This window comes from Mercenaria mercenaria, chromosome 2 (assembly GCF_021730395.1).
Source record: "Mercenaria mercenaria strain notata chromosome 2, MADL_Memer_1, whole genome shotgun sequence".
Lineage (NCBI taxonomy): Eukaryota > Metazoa > Mollusca > Bivalvia > Venerida > Veneridae > Mercenaria > Mercenaria mercenaria.
In genome coordinates this window covers 5,370,040-5,396,094 of record NC_069362.1, presented here as the reverse complement: position 1 = coordinate 5,396,094, position 26,055 = coordinate 5,370,040, and the positions used below count along the sequence as shown (strand labels likewise).

At 34.6% G+C, this 26,055-nt stretch overlaps 2 protein-coding genes across 3 annotated transcripts in view; both read left to right on the top strand.

Annotated features, from left to right (window-relative positions):
- The window catches only part of LOC123563088 (solute carrier family 15 member 4-like), a 46,213-nt gene extending 34,385 nt beyond the window's left edge, over positions 1-11,828 (top strand). For both annotated transcript variants that reach the window (XM_045355666.2, XM_045355665.2), the window contains exon 11: positions 1,334-11,828. In XM_045355666.2, the coding sequence (XP_045211601.2) occupies positions 1,334-1,593 (260 nt within the window). In that variant the 3' untranslated portion in view covers positions 1,594-11,828. The remainder of the gene's footprint in view (positions 1-1,333) is intronic.
- Positions 11,829-16,490: 4,662 nt separating this feature from the next.
- Positions 16,491-23,297, top strand: LOC128548404 (uncharacterized). The gene is made up of 5 exons (XM_053523061.1): positions 16,491-18,084; positions 18,336-19,503; positions 21,509-21,684; positions 22,689-22,786; positions 23,292-23,297. Exons 1-5 carry the CDS (start codon positions 16,491-16,493, stop codon positions 23,295-23,297), a joined length of 3,042 nt encoding a protein of 1,013 aa, XP_053379036.1.
- Positions 23,298-26,055: the final 2,758 nt, after the last annotated feature.

The window sequence follows — 26,055 nt, the reverse complement described above, 5'->3', positions numbered from 1 at the left end:
TATTTTTTTTCTTTTTCTAGGTCAATTACCAACCTCACTGGGTCAAGTTCCATAACTCTGACATGTACTTTGAACAAATTATGCCCCCTTTTGGACTTAGAAAATCCTGGTTGAAGTTTTGCGTGCAAGTACATACAGCTATTACTAAACAGCATATAGATTTGAAACTTATTTTTTTCTTTTTCTAGGTCAATTACCAACCTCACTGGGTCAAGTTCCATAACTCTGACATGTACTTTGAGCAAATTATGCCCCCTTTTGGACTTACAAAATTCTGGTTAAAGTTTTGTGTGCAAGTTACAGTCTGCAGAACAAATGCAGATAATAAATTGAAACTTCACATGTGCTTTCGGGGTTATAAAACTAGTTGATTGCATCAAGTTCCATAACTCTGAAATGCATTTTGGTCAAATTATTCCCCCTTTTGAACTTAAAACTTATGGTTAAAGGCAAAACTAATGCAGATACTGGATTGAAACTCTTTAAATATTTTAACATTTTGGGTAATATTTTTCCGCTTCTGGGACAATAATTTGAATAGTCGAGCATTGGCTGTCTTACGGACAGCTCTTGTTTAATTTCCCTCCACCCATTTCTAAGAAGAGGGCATGTATTGTTTGCTTATCTTTCTCTCTTTGCCAGTGTTGACTGTTGGTAGATAATTTGGTCTTCTGTCAAAAATGGTGAATAGAAAAGAATACTTTGGCCCATGGCAGTCACACTTCATGGAATGATTTCCTGTGATCATTAGGAGATGCCTAAAATTTTGGGGGTCAGTAGGTCAAGGTCATAGTGATTTCAGATCAGTAACTGAATAATGTTTGTACCTAAGCAATTAGACTTGATAGGATAATTACTTCTGGTGAGAAGGTGAAGGTCATGGCAGAGAGTAACATTTTCATACCCATTTAAATCCAAGCAGTCAATGTGATGGGGAAGGAGTGTTGATGTGATTTATACAAAGCTCCTGTTTATCTTTTATTTTTTGCTGTTTTTAACCCATTATTACAAATTGAGGGATTTAGTTTAAACACATTGAAATGAATGAGAATGTATCTATTTAAAAAAATACTGTCAGTATGTGTTACTGTAGACCAGATATATCTTACTTTCATTCTAATATTATTCTTTCCTTTGTGGCATTATCCATGCAATGATGTGAAATAATGTAGAAAATTGTAATCACATGTCAGTTTATTGAACTTTCATTAATACTGCAGGATTTATGTGGGATTATACAAGATGTGACGGGTTTCTCCACTGATAATGACTTTTCCGAATAATTTCAACTTTGATATGATATTTCTACAGAAACAGATTATTCTCATTTCAGATGCATCAGACTGGTTCCCCAAAGAACCTAATAATGGTCATTTGGAATACCTTCTGTTTTTACTGGCCGCCCTGACCTTCATCAACTTATTTATATTTGTTATCGTGGCAAGGTGGTATAAATACAAGAAACCAGACTTTGAGCAGGAAAGGGATATTCCGGTTGATCCGGAAAACGTTCATGTGTATGAAAACGGGACATACCAAGATAATGAAAAGAAATCGTGGCCACCAGAGTATTCTGAGACATCGAAGTTATAAAACCAGGAGAAGGAGTGAAACTAGGAGCAAAAGTCAAAATATTTCAAGAAAGTATTTGTTAAAAGATACAGGCATATATCTGTAGCAGTTGAAAAACATCTGTGTAAAAGTGATCAATATATATATTCAGAAGTAAAAGTTTTGCTTTGTAGATGAGATGTAATGAAGTATATGTAGATGCAACCTATGGATTCATAAATGATAACACAAATAATAAGGTTGATGTTCTTCCATTTGAGGAAACGCTGTCATTGTTTATTAAGCCTTTAATGAATTGATTATTCCTTAAAGCATATCAGATCAGGTAATGCTTTTTATGATTGTTTTCTACATGTCACTTGTATTAACTATTTGTTGGGACCATTCCACATATATACGAGTAAAGCTTGTACATATTCTATAAAAAAAATAACACTAGCTCAGATCTTGTAGATATATACCCTTGTATAAGCTTTCTGGTGTAATCAGAAATACATGTATATGGAATCAATATAAAATGGAATGGTTTACATACGTAATGTTTTTAGCTCACCGGTCACGTAGTGACAGGGTGAGCTTTTGTGATCACCCTTCGTCCGTCGTCCATCAGTTCACAATTTCCTTGTGAACACGATGGAGACCACATTTTGTACTTGATTTTAATCAAACTTGCACACAACTTGTATGGGCATAATATCTCGGTTCCTTTTCGAAAACTGGCTAGATCCCATCATGGGTTCCAGAGTTATGGCCCCTTAAGGGCCAAAATTTGCCATTTTTGGCTTGTGAACATGATAGAGACCACATTTTGCAATCAACTTTAATCAATCTTGCACGCAACTTGTATTGGCATAAAATCTTGGTTCCTTTCGAAAACTGGCCAGATCATATCATGGGTTCCAGAGTTATGGCCCCTTAAAGGGCCAAAATTTGCTATTTTGGCTTTTGCAGCCATATAGAGACTTCATTTATTTACCTTGGATTCCATGATGAATCTTTTGGATAGGTTCCGGAGTTACAGCCCCTGATTGACCCCTAAAAGAGCCAAAATTTGGTAATTTTTACCTTGTGAACATGATACACACAACTTAAGTCACAATAAGATCTGGGTTCGTTTCGAAATCTGGCTAGATTCCATTATGGGTTCTAGAGTTACTGCCCCTGAAAGGGGCAGAATTTTCTATTTTGGACTTTTCAGCCATATAGAGGTTTCATTTATGCTTTGATTTGATACAAACTTGCACAGAATGATTATCTTGATGATCTCTATATGGATCGAAACTAGGTCATGTCGGGTCAAAAACTAGGTCATCAGGTCAAATAATAGGAAAAGCTTGTAAACAACCTAGATCGTAACCCCATTTATGACCCTATCTTCATGAAACTTGGTCAGACTGTTTATCTTGATGGTTCCTAGGCCAAGTTTGAAACTGGGTCATACAGGGTCAGGAACTAGGTCACTCAGTCAAATCAAAGGAAAAGCATGTTAACACTCTTGTTCATTTGATATGCATGAAACTTGGTCAGAATGTTTGTCTGTGTGAAATATGATATGAATTTTTATCTGGGTCATGTGGGGTCAAAAACTAGGTGACCAGGTCAGGTCAAAGAATAAGCTTATTTACACCCTAGGGGACACATTTTTTATTCTCTCTTCATAAATTTTGGTCAGTTGGTCAGAATGTTATCATGAAGTCTTGGTCAGGTTCGTATCTGGGTCATGTGGGATAAAAAACTAGGTCACTAGGTCAAATCAAAGTAAATGCTTGTTTACACTGAAGATGCCACGTTTTTTGGTCCAATCTTACTGAAAATTGGTCAGAATATTTGTTTCCATGTAATCACTAGGTAAAACATGTTTACACTGTTATGGCGTGTTACACAGGTGAGCGACCTAGGGCCATCTTGGCCCTCTTGTTTGTCATTTGTGAATGGGACAAGCTGAGATATTTCTCTAACAATGACCACCTATTTCATTTTATGCTATTATGTCATATTTTGTGTTTTGTTGTTTTTAAAAATATTTTTTAATAGAGAACATCAAGCAATTTCTTCATATTCCTACAGTTTTAAGAACCTCCCATATTTGTTGTATTTTTCTTTATTTTCAGGGGCGTCAGAAGGTGTTTGATATTGGGGCCGCGAGGGGAGTAGGTACGGGAGGGGGTATCCCCCTTCCTTAAGGGCGGTAAGGGGGACCTCCCCCTGAATTTTTTTAAAAAACAGGATCATAAATGGCGAGTTCTGGTGCATTTTAGGGGTACTGAATCGCATCTCAAGTCTCCAGTATTTTCTTACTATTTACATGACTATAAGCAAAATAAAGTTTAATAAACTCTTATCAGAATTAATAATGTGTAACGCAATACAAAGCATGCATGTATGTTTTTTTTTTTTTGTTTTTTTTTTTTTTATATTTAATGTATTGAACAATAATCATTCATGTTACATTCATTTCTTATTTTTGTTTGAAATATCATTTTTTGAGTAAAGACAATTTATGTAATTAACACTTACCTCTTTCATTAAATCAAAACATGATAATTATTTTTCTAAATTTTATACGTTAATACCCTAGATCTTTGTGGCGGGGTATAGCTTAAACGTACCATTGACTAAAGACATGCCAATTAAAAACATGCTGGTTTGTTCATGCGTAATTAAGTCCAATCACAGACACGTGTGTATGACTCCAATTAACACCCCCGATCGTGTCACCGTCACCACGGTAACACACTAATCTGGACAGCGTGTATTGTTTAATGCGAAGCAAAATTTAGTATTCTATACAAAATATTGGGTCCGGGGATCTGCGACTCCAACTTATGAATTTACAAAAAAATCGTTTTTGGGCAAATTATTGGGGCCGCAACTGCGGCCCCTGTGGCCCCACTTCCGACGCCCCTGATTTTGAATAATAACTCAATATTTTTAGATAATGTAGGGAATTGGGAAGATTTGATAAATTTTACTGCTGTATAAAGATTTTAACTGCCACTTACCAATACCTGTGTTAAAAAAAATCAAATTAAAGAAATTAAAAGTATGTGCAAATGAATCGTAAGATAGTTGACAAAATATAACTAAATCTAGTCCATTTTCATCTTTTTGTAAACAAAATTGGGCTATTTCAAATGTCAAAATTTCAACATTTAAGCAAATTTCTGTCAGAGATCTTTAATTTTGTTTTATTTTTAATTTAGAAGAAAGTTTATTGGTGGCTTGGTAATATTTGATAGTTACTGCACCAAAATATTTGTAAAAAGCATATACTGTGGTAATTATTTATTGTTTTATTTCAGCATATTTATTGTTAAGTTTAATGGTCAAAGTTTCCTGTTAATAGTCAAAGTTAAATTTCAAAAGCACTTTCACTGTCATGAAATCCTTTTTCACCTTTACATATTCTGAGTTATGAAATCCATTTTCACAATTACATGTTATGGTCAAAGTTACAAAATCCTTTGACACTGTAAATTGTTCAAGTTATGAAATCCATTTTCACTATTATATGTTATGTCATGGTCCAAGTTTTAAAATCCTTTTTCAGTGTAAATGGCCCAAGTTATAAAATCCATTTTCACTGTTAATGGTTCAAGTTATGGAATCCATTTTTACATTTATTGAATGGTACAGATTTTATTTAAGTATTGGTTTAGCATCAGAGTGTTACATTTTAGATGTAAATAATGTTATTTCATATATTTATACCCCCACCAAACATGTTTGAGGGGGGTATATAGGAGTCAGTTTTGTCGCGTCCCGTCCCGTCCCGTCCCCTTCCGTCCCGTCCCGTCCCGTCCCGAAATCTATTATCTCAGTTATTACCAAATGGATTTGATTCGAACTTAAATACATGTTCCACCTTATCACCCACATCATGTGACACAAGGTGCATAACTCTTGACACCAAGTTTTCATGAATTATGTCCCCTTTTACTTAGAATTTAAGGTTAATTTTGTTGTATTTTCACTATATCTCAGTTATTACTAAATGGATTTGATTCAAACTTAAAATAGATGTTCCACCTCATCACCCACATCATGTGACATAAGGTGCATAACTCTGACACCATTTTTTTTATGAATTATGCCCCTTTTTACTTAGAATTTAAGGTTGATTTTGATGTATTTTCACTTTATCTCAGTTACTACTGAATGGATTTGATTCAAACTTAAAATAGATGTTCCACCTCATCACCCACATCATGTGCCCACATCATGTGACACAAGGTGCATAACTCTTGACACCAAGTTTTCATGAATTATGTCCCCTTTTACTTAGAATTTAAGGTTAATTTTGTTGTATTTTCACTATATCTCAGTTATTACTAAATGGATTTGATTCAGACTTAAAATAGTTGTTCCACCTCATCACCCACATCATGTGACATAAGGTGCATAACTCTGACACCATTTTTTTTATGAATTATGCCCCTTTTTACTTAGAATTTAAGGTTGATTTTGATGTATTTTCACTTTATCTCAGTTACTACTGAATGGATTTGATTCAAACTTAAAATAGATGTTCCACCTCATCACCCACATCATGTGCCCACATCATGTGACACAAGGTGCATAACTCTGACACCAAGTTTTCATGAATTATGTCCCCTTTTACTTAGAATTTAAGGTTAATTTTGTTGTATTTTCACTATATCTCAGTTATTACTAAATGGATTTGATTCAAACTTAAAATAGTTGTTCCACCTCATCACCCAGATGATGTGACATAAGGTGCTTAACTCTGACATAAATTTTTTATGAATTATGTCCCCTTTTACTTTAAATTTAAGGTTGATTTTGATGTATTTTCACTATATCTCAATTATTACAAAATGGATTTGATTCAAACTTAAAATAGATGTTCCACCTCATCACCCACATCATGTGACACAAGGTGCATAACTCTGACACCAATTTTTCATGAATTATGCCCCTTTTTACTTAGAATTTAAGGTTAATTTTGATGTATTTTCACTATATCTCAATTACTACTGAATGGATTTGATTCAGACTTAAAATAGATGTTCCACCTCATCACCCACATCATGTGACACAAGGTGCATAACTCTGACACTATTTTTCTTGAATTGTGTCCCCTTTTACCTAGAATTTAAGGTTAATTTTGATGTATTTTCACTATATCTCATTCTGATTGGCTTAGAGCCAAAGGGAAGTAATCTTTTTTTAACCTTTGTACTGAGTTTCTTCCCCTTAAATTCCAGGAATTAGTCTATTTTTAGAAATCCTATTTTTAGATTTTCAATATTTTAGGTATTTTTCTAACTTTTTTATTATAAGTCCTATGTAAAAAGTAAAAACATTTTTCCGTGGTAACATGGGTGGGTAAGACACTTTTTTGTATTCACTTTTAGTGTATCTCTAATATTAGAGATTTAATATATTTACTAGTATTACTATACTAGTATTATACTAGTATTACTTATATGTGGAAGCCCAGGATGAAGTACTCCAAAGTATTTTTAAGATTCCTTATGGTTGCCATTCTTCTGTGACAAGACCGTATGGTGGGGGTATGAGTCACTTCTGTGACAGTTCAAGTTGATATTAACTTAATATATTTGTAATCGATATAAGATATGTTTTAGATTATATGTCTACATTTCTTCAGTTTAAGTTTTTTAATATATTATTTTTGTTTGCTGTTGTTAATGTATTGTTTTTCAGTGCCAGTCTTTTAGATATTTAATTTCTTTATGAGAGATATTTAAGTTTCTTACACTCAAGTTTTTGTATCATATGAAACATTGAATGAAGCTTACACTTTTAAGCAAATTTATGAATTTTTTCAGAAACCGGGGATAGATATTATGGCCTGGTTGAGCAGAAGGGCTCATTGTGTAGAATATGACAGGAGAGAATGAAGTTATCAGATCTACTGTTATGGTGAAGTTTTCTTTTGAAGCAGGTTATATTTACATGTGTGGCTTCATCTGAGTGTTAAATGACGTGATAAGGTTTCTGATGATATTGATTGACTAAAACAGGAAAAAAACATCATGAAAATAAAACAAGAAAGAAAAAACGACATGAAAATTGATACAAGATTCAAAATTGGTTTCTGTCCGATATGTTTTATTGAGAAATGATAAAGGGTTTAAGGTACGCATGCATGTGTTGAGTGCTAGTTGCTACTGTCTGTGATATATATGTAATTCTTGTTTAACCAGCAAGTACTAGTTAATAAAGTGTTGTTTCAATCTGTATATCTGTTGAAACTGCTCATTCAGCCCTCTGTGATTTTATATTTGATACGATATGCCCTCATACTTTTCAGACAAAATTGGCCATATTGTTGGGGACAGAATTCCCACTTTTTTTTAGCTCGACTATTCAAAGAATAGTCTAGCTATTCTACTCACCCTGGCGTCGGCGTCGGCATCGGCGTCACACCTTGGTTAAGTTTTTGCATGCAAGTACATACAGCCATCAATTAAAGGCATATAGCTTTGAAACTTATTTTTTTCTTTTTCTAGGTCAATTACCAACCTCTCTGGGTCAAGTCCCATAACTCTGACATGTATTTTGAGCAAATTATGCCCCCTTTTGGACTTAGAAAATTCTGGTTAAAGTTTTGCGTGCCTAAGTACATACAGCTATTTCTAAAAGGCATATAGATTTGAAACTTATTTTTTCTTTTTCTAGATCAATTACCAACCTCACTGGGTCAAGTTCCATAACTCTGACATGTTTTTTGAGCAAATTATGCCCCCTTTTAGACTTAGAAAATTTTGGTTAAAGTTTTACATGCAAGTTATTATCTCCAAAACTAATGCAGATATTGATTTGAAACTTCACATGTGTCTTCGGGGTTATAAAACTAGTTGATAGCAGCAAGTCCCATAACTCTGACCTTCATTTTGGCCAAATTATGCCCCCTTTTGGACTGAGCAAATTCTGGTTAAAGTTTTGTGTGCAAGTACATAAGCTATTACTAAAAGGCATATAGATTTGAAACTTATTTTTTCTTTTTCTAGATCAGTTACTAACCTCACTGGATCAAGTTCCATAACTCTGACATGTATTTTGGGCAAATTATGCCCCCTTTTGGACTTTGAAAATTCTGGTTAAAGTTTTACATGCGAGTTTCTATCCCCAAAACTAATGCAGATATTGAATTGAAACTTCACATGTGCCTTAGGGGTTATAAAACTAGTTGATAGCAGCAAGACCCATAACTGATATGTATTTTGGTCAAATTATTCCCCCTTTTGAACTTAAAACTCTTTTGATATTTAACCTTTTTAGGTTATATTTTCCTGCCTCTGGGACAATATTTCGAATAGTCGAGCTTGGCTGTCTTACGGACAGCTCTTGTTCATTATGCCCCCCACCACCCCCAACCTTGAAGAAGTGGGGGCATATTGCTTTACCCAATGTCTGTCACATTAGTTGGCCGATATGTCCATCTGTTGATGGAGTGAATGGTTTCTGCCCAATAACTTGAGAAACACTTGACCCAGATTGTTCGAACTTGGTAGCCTGATTGGGCTTATTAAGTAGATGACCCCTATTGTTTTGGGGGTCACTAAGTCAAAGTCAAGGTCGCAGGGCACTGAAACTTTAAACAGTTGCCACTCAATTACTTGTGAACCACTGAACCCAGAACCTCTAAACTCGATGAAATTCTGCCATACATTCCAATCTAATTTTAAGTAATTCTATAAGCAATTTTATAATTTGATAGGTATTTAAACCTGATTATTTTGAATTTATTATGTGTATAATTATGTGTCTAACTATTTCAAACCAGTTTGTACATACCGGTATTATATTACATTATGATAATAAAAGGTTAAGATATTTAATCTACACTTTAAAAGACACAGTACATGTACTTTCTTTTGTAATTTTATCAGGATATTTTTATAGTTTATTACTTGTAATATCTTGAAATTAATCAAATGTGTAAAAATCTAAGCTGTTAAAGTCAAAAAGTGAAATAATATTTACACTTAAAGATGTGTAATTAAACTTGAGACTTAAGATTGTTTTGTCATATTTTAGACATAGTTAAAGCAGTTTATGTTTAATGATGACTTATTTTGGCTACTTTTGCTTTTTATTGTCTCTTTAATCTTGTGTAATTTATTTTTCTGTATAGGCTGTACAGTAGTAAATAAATTTGCTATATTGTTCTATATAAAATTAACAATCTTCTGAGAGCTGTAACACATAGCCAGGCCAATTTAAAAAAGAATTTCTAGCCGTATGTTCTTAAATGGACAATAAACCATCAAAAAATACCAAGGAAAGTAGGGTTCATATAATGTTATATGTGTTATATATACATATTATGTTCTAAGAGAAATTTTTTGTCAGACAGGTCAACTCTGTGGAGATCTTCCAAACTGACAGCTGAAATGTGGGTATGAACACATGAATAATAAGGTTACATTTCTAGAAATGCAAAAGAATCTCCTTGAAAATGCTACCCAAGGTCAAATATAGGTCTACAATGAAATAGAAACAGGACACGGCTTACATCAAACTGTAACTGGGAAAAAATAAGGATTTTTTCCTTTCTGCCATTGTCTGTCTATAGTTCAAAAGTGTTGCTTGATTACCTATTTAGTACTATTTGACCTCTATTTTCATGTAACAAGTTTGGCTTTTTGTTCACTTAACTTGAATAAATTAAAGTACAACTTGATTTTATTTTACATTTGGAGACTCAGTTAGAAAACTAGGAGTTCAAAATATAGAAATGTTATGTGGTATTTCTTTAACAAGAGGCAGTCATTGGGTGAAAATTGTCAATAAAGATAATCTTAGAACAGTTTTTTGCTAGGTTTCCAGCAAAATAAAAAGTTTGAACCAATTATATTTTTTAAATAAATGTCTTCTTCTCATATAAAGTTTTAAAAATAGTTTTTTCAAACTTTAACCCTTACCCTGCTAAATTTCTATAATGAACTTGTCCATCTTTCAATTTGGACAGTAGTAGTACCATTAACTGTTGAAATGGCTGCTTATCAAAAAGAAAAAGATACTGACTGAATGGCGAACAGTGAAGATCATGATCAGACTGTATGGATGTGCAGGCTGATTATGATCTACACTGGCCGCAAAGTCAGAAATAATCGTGTCCAGCATGATTTGGGTTAAAGAATTCCATATCAGACTTGAGGAAAGCAAGGTATTTTTGACAGTTTATTAATATTTAAAACTTTGAATTATAGGTATTTCATATAGATAATCTGTTATATGACTTCTTAAATAAAATGCTGTTCCATAGTATGTACTGTATGACCAGTCTATTTTCAGCACTAAATTTTACTGGATTAAAGTCAAAATTTATTATTTCTGATTTCATGTAGTAACAGTTATTGAATGGCTTGCTAGTCAGAAGTCTCAGTCCTTAGGACATTAGGGAAATAATTTTGACTATTAACCAGCAAGCCAAAAAGTCAAAAGGTGTATAATGTTGAACCACGAATTGGAGAAATAACCATTTAGATAATAAGCAAAAATATACCTTGAACTTCAGATATTTTGCACACTATATGAGCCGCGCCATAAGAAAACCAACATAGTGCATTTGCAACCAGCATCTGCGCAGTCTGGTCAGGATCCATGCTGTTCCCTAGCAGTTTCTCTAATTTCAATAGGCATTGAAAGTGAACAGCATGGATCCTGACCAGACTGCATGGATGAACAGGCTAGTCTGGATCCATGCTGGTCGCAAATGCACTATGTTGGTTTTCTCATAGTGTGTCTCATATACTGTAGGCTACCTAGTATTGCACTTCTTTCAATCTGATATGTACAGTCAAGAAACTTTATGCATTAGTAGGCAGTCACAGTGTCAAACCTGCAGAAGTTTTATAGTATGTACTGACTAATAAATATGTCTAACATATACAGTACATTTTGTTTTTAACCTTTACCTTGCTGAATTTCTAAAATGGACTGGTCCATCATTCAGTTTGGGCAAAACCATTTATTATCTGAAGGGGTGTTCACTGAAAATTTAATGACTGATCAGCGGCCAGTGCAGACCATGATAAGCCTGATCTTGGTCTGCACTGGCCGCAGAGCCGCTGGAAGGCTAAAGGTTAAGTTGTTTTGAATATCAGTACTTGAAAATAGAACAGTATTTGAAAATAAAATGCTGTATATTATGTAGTTTATAGGGTTAAAAAGCAAATAGTGTGTCTATTTCCAGCTGATTTTAAATATTCAGATGTGAATTGTTTACACAGAATTTTCAATAAAAGTTTGAAACAGCATGCAGTATCTTTCAAATATTTCATAGTTCTAGGTTCAAATATAAGCAGCCTTATTTTATTCATTAATAAATGCATTTTTTTTTGCCCCTACTGCTGATGTGATTTCGATCGTCTATATTCAGGCCTAGATCTTGGCAGCTATGTAGGGTCTTGATTGTTGGAAAGTCAGCTAATTTTATAATTGTGGTAAGAGGAGATTAAACATATTTTTTGATCACTGGTAGGATCAATTAATCCTCACTATATCTTTGGTATATTATCATCATCATCATCATCATTATTATTTTATTATTATTATCATCATCGTCTTCGTCGTTGTCATTGTTGTTGTTCTCCTTCTTCTCTTTTTCTACTACTTCTTCTTATTATTATTATTATCATTACACATTCCCTGAAAGAATATTATTTTCTCTCAACACCATTACACACATCTTCATGGTCTAGTGGAGACCCCCTACTGTGCTTTTTTGCCTTCCTACGACTACATGCGTTACATAATCACTGATAAGTGTTAGGATTGAGGGGTGGACACTTATATAGTGAATCTAGAGCCGCTACAGAGAGATTCAGTAAATCCATGGCACATCCAGATTGTCAACAGTCGTTAGATATATATATAGGATTTTTTCTTAAATAGAATAGGAAATGTTTAATCTCAACAGAGTGTAAGTCTAATCCACATCGTAAGTGTTGCGAATTGATGAAACTAAGTTTTGTTTAAATGTTAGTTCGAAAATGTCCAAACTTCGTCATATTTAAAAGAAAAATCGTTAACTTGAAAATTAGATTATATACGTGTACTATATTATAGCATTATTACGAGGGCAATTACTGTATGAATCGTGCATGTACGAGAGAAATTTGCGAAGTGTGCCAAATGCAAAGTGTGCCAGAGACGTACATTCTGCTGTGCGTGACATAGGCCTACAGATTTCAGATAAAATGTATTTTCCATTCTGCTGTGCGTGACATAGGCCTACAGATTTTTCATAGATTTCAGATATAATGTATTTTCCCTTTTTGTTTAACAGATCTTGCTGTAGGGAAAAGGACAGATTCTTTAATATAAAAAAGGAACAAATCTACCAATTATTTTAGCACAAAATATATGTTCAGTGTATTTTCTGAAATATGATTAATAAGATATTAGTTCTCTAAAACAAAAACTGCCTGTTATAATATTATTAAGAGTATGATCTGGGTCCGGCGGCGATTTTGGTTCAAAATATTAGTCTTGGTGGGAAAAACTTGCACGATGTTTTGCTTTAACTGTAGAGGCATTTTAGTGTTCATAATCCTCAACGCATATGTTTGTTTTTCTTAGTCTTCTAAAATGTCATAATATAACTCTTAAAGTTAATTAGCTTAAGGCTGGTCTACACTATTCAAGAACACTTGCACAAGATATAAATCACAGCAACTTGTATAGTGTAGACAGTACATTGTGTCCCTCATTAGTGTCTTTTTGAGTGGCAGTTTCCAGATAATTTTCGGCTACAAGATCTTGTAGGGTTTAGAACTCGTCCTATTTTTCTTGGATGGTAGTGCTGCCAAATGCTCTGATAAAGGGTTTTCGATGAGGAGCACCTGCCCAGTATGGTAGGGATTTTGTTTACAGTTTTTCATTAAATGTGTATTGAGATCTAATAAAACCATCATTGAATGTTTGGCTTTGATAATTTAACAATAAACATGGCAGTGTGGACAGCAGAAAAAAATGATGTTTTAATTGAATGACATGCTCAACAGCCAAGTTTATAGAATTCATTAATAAAATTATATCTAGTACTCCAGTGGAAGAGTAACATCAGCAAGTTCGGTCAGGAAGGTCTAATACGTATCAGTTGTTCCAGGTTCGGTGTTCTCAAAAAGTATTTTTACATTATCAACCATGTTTCTCACAAGGTTACATATTAACAAAATATGACTGTTTTATCATCATATTTCCTGAAATAATATCTTTTAAGAAGCTTTGTTCTTCAACTAGATATTTATCACTTCAACTAGAGTTTTTCTCAATCAATGTTTTCAGCAATGATTCATTTTTTAAATGTCCAAATATTTGATCTTTATAAACACTTTGTACCGGTATCATTTCGGCCATCTTTTTTATTTACCTGTCATGATTTCCCTCTATTTAAAATTAATGTGTCTTCCAAGTTCAAGAAATACTGCAAAGCACTAATTGCTTGTACAAGATATAAATTATCTAATGATTTATGGGCCCTACAAGATTTTCTTGTAGTGTGTAGACGGGACTTAAAGTCTGATTATAGTGTGTATCGACGTATCGATTATCTAGCGGATAACATGCGTTGGAATAAGTTGTATGAATCTAACTGTAGCGTTATCAGTATCAGTCAGACTCGTTTGAGTAGGTCGAGTTGATACACCGTATCTACAAAATGGAGTGAATATTAAACAGCGATGTAAGTACGTTTTAAACAGATCTACATTTATTGTGTATGCATTGTAATGTTGTATATGCTATGTGCTTGAAATATGCAATTATTGACAAAGATTATGATATCGCACTCCATGGTTTTTCAATCGATTACATAGAAAATCTACATGTATTGAGTAATTTATACGTAGGAAGTGCAAACTAGATCTATCTACTTTACAGCAGCGTAGCTATCGGGCTTCAGAAATGGATCTGGTACAACAGTTTAACATTTTTTGCGAGGTGGCATGTTCCGGACACCCCGAAAAAAATACAGTGCTCTTATGTATAGATTCTAGTGGACTTTAGGGTATAGAGGATAGATCTAGGTTGATAATTTTTGCATTTAAGACTAAGACATTATTGTAAAAAATTCTATTTCATTCTTTTACTGGCATGCAGATTGACTGTTTGCTTGTATTATTTTTCACATGTCATCATATGAGAATCAAAGCTATCCGTTACTGTGCGCCTCGTGAGATCCGATCTGGCAAAAATCCACTCGAGCCAGCATCCCAGATCGAGCTACTGTTATTATCACAGGCAATCGGCGTGTGACTTTGACCCCTTATGAATGATGGACCCCCACCCTGTTCTCTACAACCCAGATCCCCAACATAATAACAGAAAAACACATTTCAAAAAAAAATGCTATAATATATTTTTAATATATTTTTTTTATATATATAGCATTTTTGTTTGGAAATGTGTTTTTCTGTTATTATGTTGGGGATCTGGGTTGTAGAGAACAGGGTGGGAGGTCCATCATTCATAAGGGGTCAAAGTCACACGCCGATTGCCTGTGGTTATTATAACCGTATTTTATAGATGATTTGCTTTGTAAGTTTGTATAATGCTGCTCTAGGAGCGCATTATCATTCCGCTGAAGAACAAATGCTTATTTCTCGATGCAAAGCTAATGATTTACGTATCTATACACGTTTTTATATGTCAGATGTATATAATACGAATTTGTAAAACAGTACCGAAGACCAATTAAAATGACGTTCACAACGCACACTAGATCTGTATTATATAGAAACCAGACGTCAGTATGGAAAAATAATGACGTTTCCGATTTTATTGTAACTTTTAGATAACGGAGAATAAAACTAGTATGTAAAACATGCCATGCATATCCTGCGCTCATCATGCTGAAGATTTTTTTTTAAAACGAGTGAATACCGGCAAATGCGTATTTCACATTTCACTGTTATTTTTCAATAATTTCAATAAACGAGAGCTTGCTTTGTAAGTGCCAGATTACAGCTATTAAGATATTATGTCATCGTAAATTTAAATCCCTAGATCGATTCAAATGCACAGTTGCCGGTTATGCATCCAGAACTTGTAGGGACCTAAATCAAACATAAAACGTGCTTATACAGACAATGAAATGTAATATGTACATGGATGTATTGAATTTGAACATCTAAGCTTGATGTATTTTATGGTACGGTTTGAATTAATTAACATAAAATTTATGACAGCACGGCAGTATATCTTATCATAGTATATGTTCCAGCTGGGCATCTAATCAAACTTCTAGTTGTGTAAACTTTCATCTGACAAGGCTGCCTTCATTTAATATTAATTTCTAGGAAATTTGTATAAGCAATATGAATATCAAATTAGACCACAGTTTTCTGTTACAATCACGATATATCGTATCATATATATATTTCAAATATCTTTCTAGTTAACGTGTAAAACTTTCGCTGTAAATGAAATCTGATATTTTTCATCATATTTATTTTTTTTTCATCCCATACATATCAAACAATTATGAATTTCTTTCTTTTCATTTATTTTCATCAGTGTTTCATAAAAGATTTTTCATCTCTGTTTTATATTTGCAGCCATTATTTGATTTGGATTTCTTTGAATGTTGGACTGCGATCTGCACATTTTTTTGTGTATGATTGTATGCTCCAAACAATATCTTTCTTGTTGTTGGTTGCATCAATCACATAGTGTGTAATAATCGCCTTTCGCTGATCATGCAGTCATACACAAGTCCGTGGAAACTGTCTATATTTCTGCATATAACTACAATTTTGTCCATCTATTCAAATAACATATACACGTACAGTGCTTACACGCAGGTAAAGATTCAAATAAAACACAATATCAGTCACCCATATAGACAATCCCTTACTGGAATTAACTATTTACGAAATACTTCTTTCGTAAATAAATCTATTAGCACACTTTTCATTATGACCTTTATTACATGGCTGGTTTGCCTGCTGGTTCTTGCTGGCGACGTTCATCCGAATCCTGGTCCATCATCAACTCACTCTGTTAGCTCAACGTGCTCATCTACTTCTACCATATCACAGTCATTGTCAGATCTTATGTCGGGAACTGGTTGTCTCTCTGTGCTGCATTACAATGTACAAAGTCTTTTTAACAAGGTTGATGTTCTGGAAGCCGAGTTTAGCTCTTTTGATGTCCTTTCTTTTTCTGAAACATGGCTCAGCTCTAGTGACTTAAGTGACGATATACGATTTAGAGGTTTTCATGCGCCAGAAAGAAGGGACAGAAAAGGAGATAGTCATGGCGGAGTTATTGTTTATGTTAAGGATAGCCTACATTATATTCGACGACCAGATCTCGAACCAACAGACCTCGAGTGTATTTGGGTTGAAGTATCCTTCACCCACTCGAAACGAGTTTTAATTGGTACCTTTTACAGACCCCCAAATTCAAATGCCATATATACGTCTTTGATAGAAGATTCTCTCAGTTTAGTTCTTGACACTAACATTTCAGACATAGTTGTAACTGGTGATTTCAACTTTAACCTGTCTAATCCTAATTCATATCGTAAACTTACTTCCATCTGCCAATATTTTAATCTTAACCAGCTTATTTCTGAACCAACCCATTTTACTGAGACATCTTCTTCCATCCTTGATCTATTTCTTGTATCATGCAGTCACCGTGTAATTGCCTCGGGCGTGGGAGAGCCGGTTCTGGACCAAAATGTACGTTTTCACTGTCCCATCTTTGCTCTTTTTGCTTTCTCAAAACCTAAGTTGAAATCATTTAAGCGTCTTGTTTGGCAATATGATCGTGGTGATTACGACTCCTTGCGTAGAAACATATGCAACACTAATTGGGAGATTCTTAAAGATGACAATATTGAAGCATATGCAGCATCAGTAACACAAACACTTTTAGATTTATCGAAACAATGCATTCCAACCAAATTTATAACTGTAAAATCAAATGACTCGCCATGGATAACAACACAAATAAAACAAAAAATTCGCAAAAGGAAAAAACTGTACCGAAAAGCTAAACACTCACAACAACCTCTACACTGGCGTAAGTTTAGACAAATTCGAAATGAAATAGTATCACTCATTCGCAGTGCTAAACAAGATCATTTCAATAAAATATCAGATTCGCTAAAATCAGATACAAACTCACAAACAAACTGGTGGAAATTAATCAAAGGACTGTTATCACCTAATGAAAAACAAACAATCCCAGCACTTAAACATGAACAAACAAATGAACTAGTCTTCGATCCCCAATCAAAATCTAACCTATTAAATGAATTCTTCTGCGGCCAATCTTCTCTGGATATAGCCAACAAAGAACTACCTCATAATTACTATAAGGAGCCAACAAACAAACTCTTAACAATATCAATTTCCCCGCAAGATGTTGAAGATGCTCTCATAACACTGAAGACAAACAAAGCAACTGGACCCGATGACATTAATAATCGAATACTTAAAGAGACTGCTTCGGCCATTAAATATCCATTGTGTTCCTTGTTTAATCATTCTTTGCAACGTTGTATTGTACCCCAACTTTGGAAAGACGCTCATGTTTGCGCAATTTTCAAAAAGGTGACCCAGCTTTGCCAAACAATTATCGCCCTATATCTCTTCTTTGTTGTGTTGAAAAGGTCTTTGAGAAAATAATATTCAAGTATCTGTTCAACTTCTTAAATGCAAACAACTTTATTTCACATCTGCAATCTGGGTTTAAACCAGGCGATTCCACTGTCAACCAATTAACGTACCTATATAACACTTTCTGCAAAGCTTTGGACGATGGTCTTGAAATCCGAACAGTCTTTTTTGACATCAGCAAAGCATTTGACAAAGTCTGGCATGATGGTCTTCTTCTGAAACTTCGTAAAGCTGGTGTTGATGGTCCTCTCTTGTCTTGGTTCTCTAACTATCTCACAAATAGACGTCAATCTGTTATTCTACCTGGTGCTAAATCTAACTGGTGTTCTCTCCAGGCTGGGGTTCCTCAGGGTTCAATCCTAGGACCTCTCCTTTTTTTAGTTTATATAAACGATATCGTTGAAGATATTGGTGCTAGAATTAACATGTTTGCTGATGATACTAGCCTTCATATTGTAGTTGACCATCCTGTAATCTCCGCTCAAGTTTTGCAAACTGACATCAACAAAATCTCTACTTGGGCAGATACATGGCTCGTAAAATTTAACCCATCAAAGTCAAAAACTATGCTTATCTCACGCAAAGCAAATAAACCACTTCATCCTCCACTTCTCATGAATAATCAACAAATATCAACTGTAACATCTCATAAACACCTTGGAGTTTATCTTTCTGAGGATGGTTCCTGGCATAATCACATAACACACATAACAGAACGGGCCTGGAAGAGGATCCATCTGATGCGCAAACTTAAATTTCAACTTGACAGAAAATCTCTCGAAATCATTTATTTTTCCTTTATAAGACCCATTCTCGAATATGCCGACGTTGTTTATTGCAATTGCACTCAATATGAAAAACAGGAGCTTGACAAAATACAGAACGAAGCATCTAGAATTGTGTCTGGAACGACACAGCTTGTTTCATTTCATAATCTTCATAAAGAAGTTCCCTGGGAATCACTTGAAACACGTAGATTGCATCACAAATTGATTCTTTTGTATAAAATGAAAAATGGTCTCACACCTGAATATTTGTCTTCGCTTGTTCCGCAAACTGTGGGAGAAACAGCTACATACAACTTGAGAAATGCCGCCGACATTCAGGAACTACGTACTCGTACGGCACTTTACTATAATTCTTTTCTTCCATCGGCTTTAAGAGAATGGAATGATTTATCTCCTCAGTTGCAAAATTCCCCTTCTTTATCTTCGTTCAAACACAGAATCCGTGGTAACATTCGCAAAACACCTGCACATTTCTATATAGGAACGAGGAAATGGCAAATTCATCATGCTCGGTTACGCAACGAGTGCAGTTCCCTAAACCAACACTTACATAGCAAAAATATTTCTCCCTCACCTCTCTGTCATTGTGGCCTTATAGAAAGTAACCATCATTTCTTTTTTGAATGTCCACTTTACACAAATATCAGAGCTTTGTTTTTCCAAAAAATCTCTAACCTATGTACAGTCACGCTCTATACGTTGTTGCACGGTGATCCAAATCTTAGTGAAAATACTAACACTGAAATATTCATCGCTGTTCAAGATTTCATAAGGGACAGTAGACGCTTTCCATGACACAACATATAGGATCTGCTTCCAGCATTCGTTAATCCAAATCAATTCTCATCGTCATTCCTTTCATACTTCTTATGAAAATGTCTTTGTTATTGTTAAAATCATATTTCAAACATTATATTCTTGACCGTCAGATGTATAAGTAATTACACTTCAATCGGGAGAAGACCTCTATAAGCTAGGCTTTCGGTCGTATCCCTTTTCAAATTGATTGTATCGTTGTTAATGTTAATATCTCTGTTGTAATCATATCAATTTGTTTGAAATAAAATATGTTTAAACCAAACATCGCAGTAAATTAGGCGTAACACATTTGTTGTTATGGAAACTGCTAAGTTTTCTCTAGCCGTTATCAGTATCTGATTGTTTTGGTCAGTGCAGTATAACTGGAAATGCATACCTTTGTATTGTCTACAGTCACTTTCTGAAAATGCAATCTTACCAGGGCGCATTTGCACAGGGTTAGCTGATGGCCTATATTTGATAAAGAAATGCATCAGACAGTGATAAGTAATTCTTGCGATATATTGACAGTTTCATTACAAGATTAGAAGATATGTATATACATTATTCCAAGTCAAGACTTAAGATTTACGAAATTAAGGAATAGCATCATACACACGATAATATTCGGCTGTACATCTTGAATTTAATTGGTGTTGTACAACAAAAACCTACCGTCTGTAGACAGACAGGGTGAAAATCGAATGGGTTTTAATAACTTTTCAAGGCATTAATTAATTTTGATAATTAAAACACGCTCTTTTTTGCAATAGTGAATCAGTATGCAATGTCGTTGTGTGTACTTACGTATAATTAAACTTTGTCCCCTTTTCCAACAAAACTGCCGTTTGTAAAATCGTTAACTTTAGCGGACGCAGTGGTCCAGTGGTAACACTGTGTGACTACGACACCAGGGGTCATGAATTTGAGCCCCCGTTGCTCCAACAAAAAATAACACTGGGATAAGAGTCCCGTGTATGAGTGCTTTACACCTGGCACGCTTAAGAACCAGGACAGCGAGCGCCTTCTTTTATCTTGCACTATCACTACCAGTCTTCTGGAGGAGTTGCTCATATGGGTTACCGGTGGCGGCTACATACAAACAAATCGTGAACTTGAGCAGGCACCGTTGTTGAATTCAAGTTGCAGGGTAATACATATCATAGTCAGAGACTAACATTAATATAAAACTCGTTTGCAATCAATGAATGCCAAGGAAAGTAGATTTAAAGAGGACGTTTTGGTTATTACTTCATGGTGAGCTGTCAGTCAAGGTCGCTGGAACTCCATCGTCCTTCCGGTGCCGATAGAACATAGATGGTCTATTTAGATACACTGTAATTCGTCGCATCATCATTATGAAACAATCCTATCCAAACTGTGACACAATGTATATATTAATATCCATACCACATGAACTGGACAAAGTTGGCCGAATCGGTACCGGTAACTTGAAGAGTTATGACCCTGAATTTTGAAGCATATATTCCTCTACGCCTATTATCGGGCACCTTATCAAATACTAATTTATATTTACTCATACCTGTAACATTCAGCATTCAGTTTAATGACGTTTTATATCAAAGTTATAAGTGTTTGTTTTGTTGTTGTTTTTATTTTTCAATATAAAAATGTAAATTTTTATGTAACCGTTGAATTGTTTGTATGCCTTCGTAATTCAGATTATTTAGCACACTTTTATTTTTGTTTGTATTTCAGACTGCGATCACAAACTGATATTGACACAAGGGCCTCACAGGAACTTGCAGTCATGGCAGGAAAGAGGAGCTGTTCCTTGTTTTGTGCGCCACAACCCATTGCTCGACTTGTGCAGCTGTTTCCCAAGCTTGCGCTCGTTTTCTTTGCGATACATATAACTGTGATAATCTACTCATGTAAGTACATTAAACAATCTCGTGGATAATCAAAGCCTTGAGATGTCTGGTGGTTGCGGGTTTTGCTAGAGTTATTTTCATTTTTAATGCCAATCTATAAATATATATGTATGACAAACAAATACTAATGTGCCTCATATCTAAGATAAACTCTGCCTGACCTTACATGAACAGCTGGAAGTCAGCAGTGATGTAACCATGGGCTGGAATACCTAATCATTGACAGATCTTATATAATCTAAATGGCCAGTGTGAATTGATAGAGGATGAATAAGAACTACTTGATCATTGATAATTCATCCGCATTGTTCGTGAATGGGACTACTTTGTGTAGCACATGAACAGCATCCTTTGGATGTGATTTGGGATCAAATAAAGATGCTACATGATTGTCAGAAGTACACTTAACTTTGGTAGCGGGATAAACCCACAACCAAAAATGGTCACTAGAGTTTCACTGCTTTAGGTTTCTTTGTCTGTTTATGCTACAGCATTTATTCTCCGAATGTTTTTGTAGGAAAAGCTAGCAATACCCACTATTAAATGCACGAAATCCCCTCTACGAAAAGAAGAGTTGTATACCAACCTTATGGTAATTTACGTATAACATTCAATTACATCTTTTTCACCTTCCTTTGTTGATTAACGGTAAATTGCAGAAAAAAACTTCCGCAAGACAACCAAGTTCGACAATTAACGCATGTATTGACAAACAGATCTTTAGATTTTTTGCTGTTTGGTTCTGGCGTTTTATTTTAGTACAGTAACTGTATTGGCGTGGTAAGCAATTAACGCATGTATTGACAAACAGATCTTTAGATTTTTTGCTGTTTGGTTCTGGCGTTTTATTTTAGTACAGTAACTGTATTGGCGTGGTAAGCAGTGCGTAATTTAAACTTAGGTCTGTTGTAATTCTTACTTTCTATATAATACCTCTTTTGAACTAGATCGCTTTATTCATGCAAGAACATAACTGTGATATACGTTTGTTATTTGTATTTCAGTTTTTAGTCCTAATCCACATGCAGTGAAGTCAAAAGATGCCCCACCCGGTGTTGTAGATGAGAAAATGAAGTTTATTGGAATTGAGAAGAATCGAATGGTACATGCAAATCTAAGTAGGTATTTGTTAGCGTAACATTAGTATGCGTAACATTAGCATGCGTGTATCTTAGGTTGCATAAAATCAGCAGTGGTAATGAAGTCGTTAGATAGTGGTATAATATGTGTTTTGAAAGGTAATGCAATCTAATGGCAATCTAAAAAACTTCCCTAATTCTTTTATGTGCTAGTTATGAAACATACATGCAGGGAACTTCTAATTAATTTTAGTTTTTTGACTTGAACTAACACTCAATACTTTCCAAGCAGGGCGTCAAGTTACCTATATTTACCTATATTTTCCTATATTTTAGCCCTCTACCTATAATAACCTATAAAATCCTATATTTTGCCAAAATACCTATAAATACCTATAATCTGGAAGTTTTGTGGTAAGCAAGGAATACAAAGGTCGTTCAAACCATTAAAAAAGAAGTAATTCTATGATAATTGAGTTTATAAATATGCTGTTACCTTTTAGGCATTGAAATTTGTATTCCTTTCAGGTGTAGTGACCCTGCCCAGCCCAGCTTTAGGAAAGCTTTAAGTAATGGAAGTTCTTTTTTCAGTTGGAATATTTTCCATTTCTTAAAGCTTTCATGTATAAAAATGTGAATAGGAAATGCATTTTGATGAAAATAAGACTGATAATATTGTGGATGAATGGAAGGTATATCAAACAGAAGATGATTTGAAAGAAGAAGATAGAATTGACCATTATTGGAGACAAGTGTTTGTGAAGAAGCTTGATAGTGGGCAGCTCAAGTACAGATTTTTACCCCAACTTGTCAAGAGAGCTCTGGTATTACCACATGGAAATTCAGAGGTTGAGAGAAGTTTGTCAGTGAACACTAGTGTAGTGACTAAGGACAGAGTTCCCATGGGTGAGAAAACTGTTACTGCCATCAGAACTGTGAAGGACATAGTTAAGTTCAGTGATCCTGTAGATGAGCAACCTCACAAAATACCATTAAACAGTGAAATATTTCTGGCAGCAAAAATGGCCCATAACAAGTATAAACAGAGGATTGAGACAGAAAAAGAAGAAAGAGAGAAAAAGAAACAGGAGAGAGAGAAAGAAAGGCTTGAAAAGAAAAGAGTGGAAGAACTTGCAACAGAAGAGAAGAATAAGACCTCCTCCATGCTTGAAAAAGAAAAAGCACTGCTTAAAAAAGAAATGGAGATTCAGACAAGGTTGACTGTAGCAGAGGAACTGTTAAAAGATGGGAACAAAAAGCTATCTAAAGCTGTTGAAAGTAGTGACATGAAAGGTGCTTCTGTAGCACAAATGATGATAGCAACAGCCACATCAAAGATAGAGGGTATAAGAAAGGAAATGGACAGGGTACGTGAAAACCAAAGGGAAGTTGAGCAGCAAAAGAGACAGTTACTGGTTAACAGACTAGATAAGTGCAGTTCTAAATCATCAAGCAAAGGAAAGAAACAAGAATCAGCCGTATCAAGTTCCAAAAGCTCTGCCACTGCTTCAACAAGAACTTCAAAATCTGAACCAGACAAGCAAGCTGCCTCTTCTTCCAAGTCAATCATGTGTTATCATGTTTACAGAGATCATGGTATTCATAAGTATGAAACTGTTGTAATTTTGTTCTGTAGATGGTTTGATTATAATTGTTTTCTTTTTCATTCATGTACAAATGCAGGCCCAACACAATATTTTATACTTGTATTAACAATGTACTGATATATGTTGTAAGCAATATGGCTTGGTTTGCCTAATTCCCTGTTAAACTGATTTGAGTACCAGTATTGGTAAAGTTTTGTCTGTTGGTGAATTAATAGTTTATTATGAAAGTAAGATATATGTTAAAATGTTATTTGTTTAAAATCATAAAAGTAGCCACTTTTTCTGTTCCTTTGTATTTTATGTTTAATAAAAGAGAGTGCTGGTAGGTGGTGGAGGAGGATAGAACACTTGTCTGACGTGTTTTCTTCATTATAAGCAACCTATATAATCCTATATTTCTTGCCCCAAAATACCTATATTTCAGGATCCTACCTATATTTTTGACTCCCAAAAGCACTTGACGCCCTGTCCAAGTTGTTTCTCTTCTCTCATACCCTCGTGACGATGAATTTCATTAGAAATGAGGGTTTAGAGTGATCACAATAAAGAAATTTGTAAACTCGCTTCACAATCGATCTTAGATAAATTCTATATAGTATTGCAATTCTCCAAGTGCGGTTTCTTTGCCTTTATCATGCTGAACACGACTAATTATGCCTTTGTGACCAGTGTAGATCATGATCAGCCTGCACATCCGTGCAACTGATCATGAATTGCACTGTTCGCCATTCAGTCAGTATCTTTCTGGTTAGCACCCCTTAAAACAGTTAATGGTACTGTCCAAACTGAAAGGTGGACGGGTTCATTATAGAAATTTAACAGGGCAAGGATTAGTAAAATTAAGCTCTGGTGACAACAATCTCAATAGTCCCTTTCATATATTCCTTTACCTTGGTAACTGTACCAATGTACCAGTTCAGTTCATTTAGCTAGTTGAAGATATATACCCTAGCCAAAATGCTTGGGTTCTGGGGGCATACTCCCTGGAAAATAGTTTGCCTAGCAAGTGAAGGAGCGTCTTCCTGAACATTAAGGACTAATACGTTTTGAAAACACTATTCCTGAAAAGTTTGTGTATGGTGGTCCTAAAATACCCCTATAAAATTCTGACATTTGATGCACTGACACCATTCTAGAATACCTTGCTCAATGTCGAGAAATTAGATGACATATGTGTGTGTGTAACGTAATCAACAAATGGTAATTCTAGTTATATCATGTTGTATAGCTATGTAAGAATTAAGCGAAAAAAGATATATATGTAAATAAATCACTCAGCAGATCTGAATGAGATGTTCTAGTATTGAAATTGCATTGAACCTGAACGTATCAATAGCATTATAAAGGATTTTGAAATACATGTCTTTGAATTCCTGTCTCCAGTTTCGACGTTATGAATAAAGATTATATTTGAAATGTGCCTTGTTCTTTTCAGACATCAGTGAAAAGAAGATACTACATGTAGAAAAAGATTCAATTTCTAAGAGAAACAAGACTGAGTCTTTGTTGCTTAAAAAACTCCATCCAGAAGAAGGACATGACAGCAAAAGACATCCGAATCTTCAAAAAAGAAATCCAAAAAGATGATGATCTTCAGCCATTTAGTAGGATATTGACAGTTAGTATGCATGCTAGCCATTAGTGATATTTGGTATTGTTGCCATGGCAACATTTAGTGTAAAAGC

Bases quoted from the DNA above. Each gene is read 5' to 3' on its own strand.
- LOC128548404 (XM_053523061.1), top strand. From the start codon at position 16,491: ATGACCTTTATTACATGGCTGGTTTGCCTGCTGGTTCTTGCTGGCGAC. The intron at 18,085-18,335 runs GTATTGTACCCC...CTTTCTGCAAAG, and splicing joins TAATCATTCTTTGCAACGTT to CTTTGGACGATGGTCTTGAA. The intron at 19,504-21,508 runs GTTACGCAACGA...TTTGTATTTCAG, and splicing joins TGGCAAATTCATCATGCTCG to ACTGCGATCACAAACTGATA.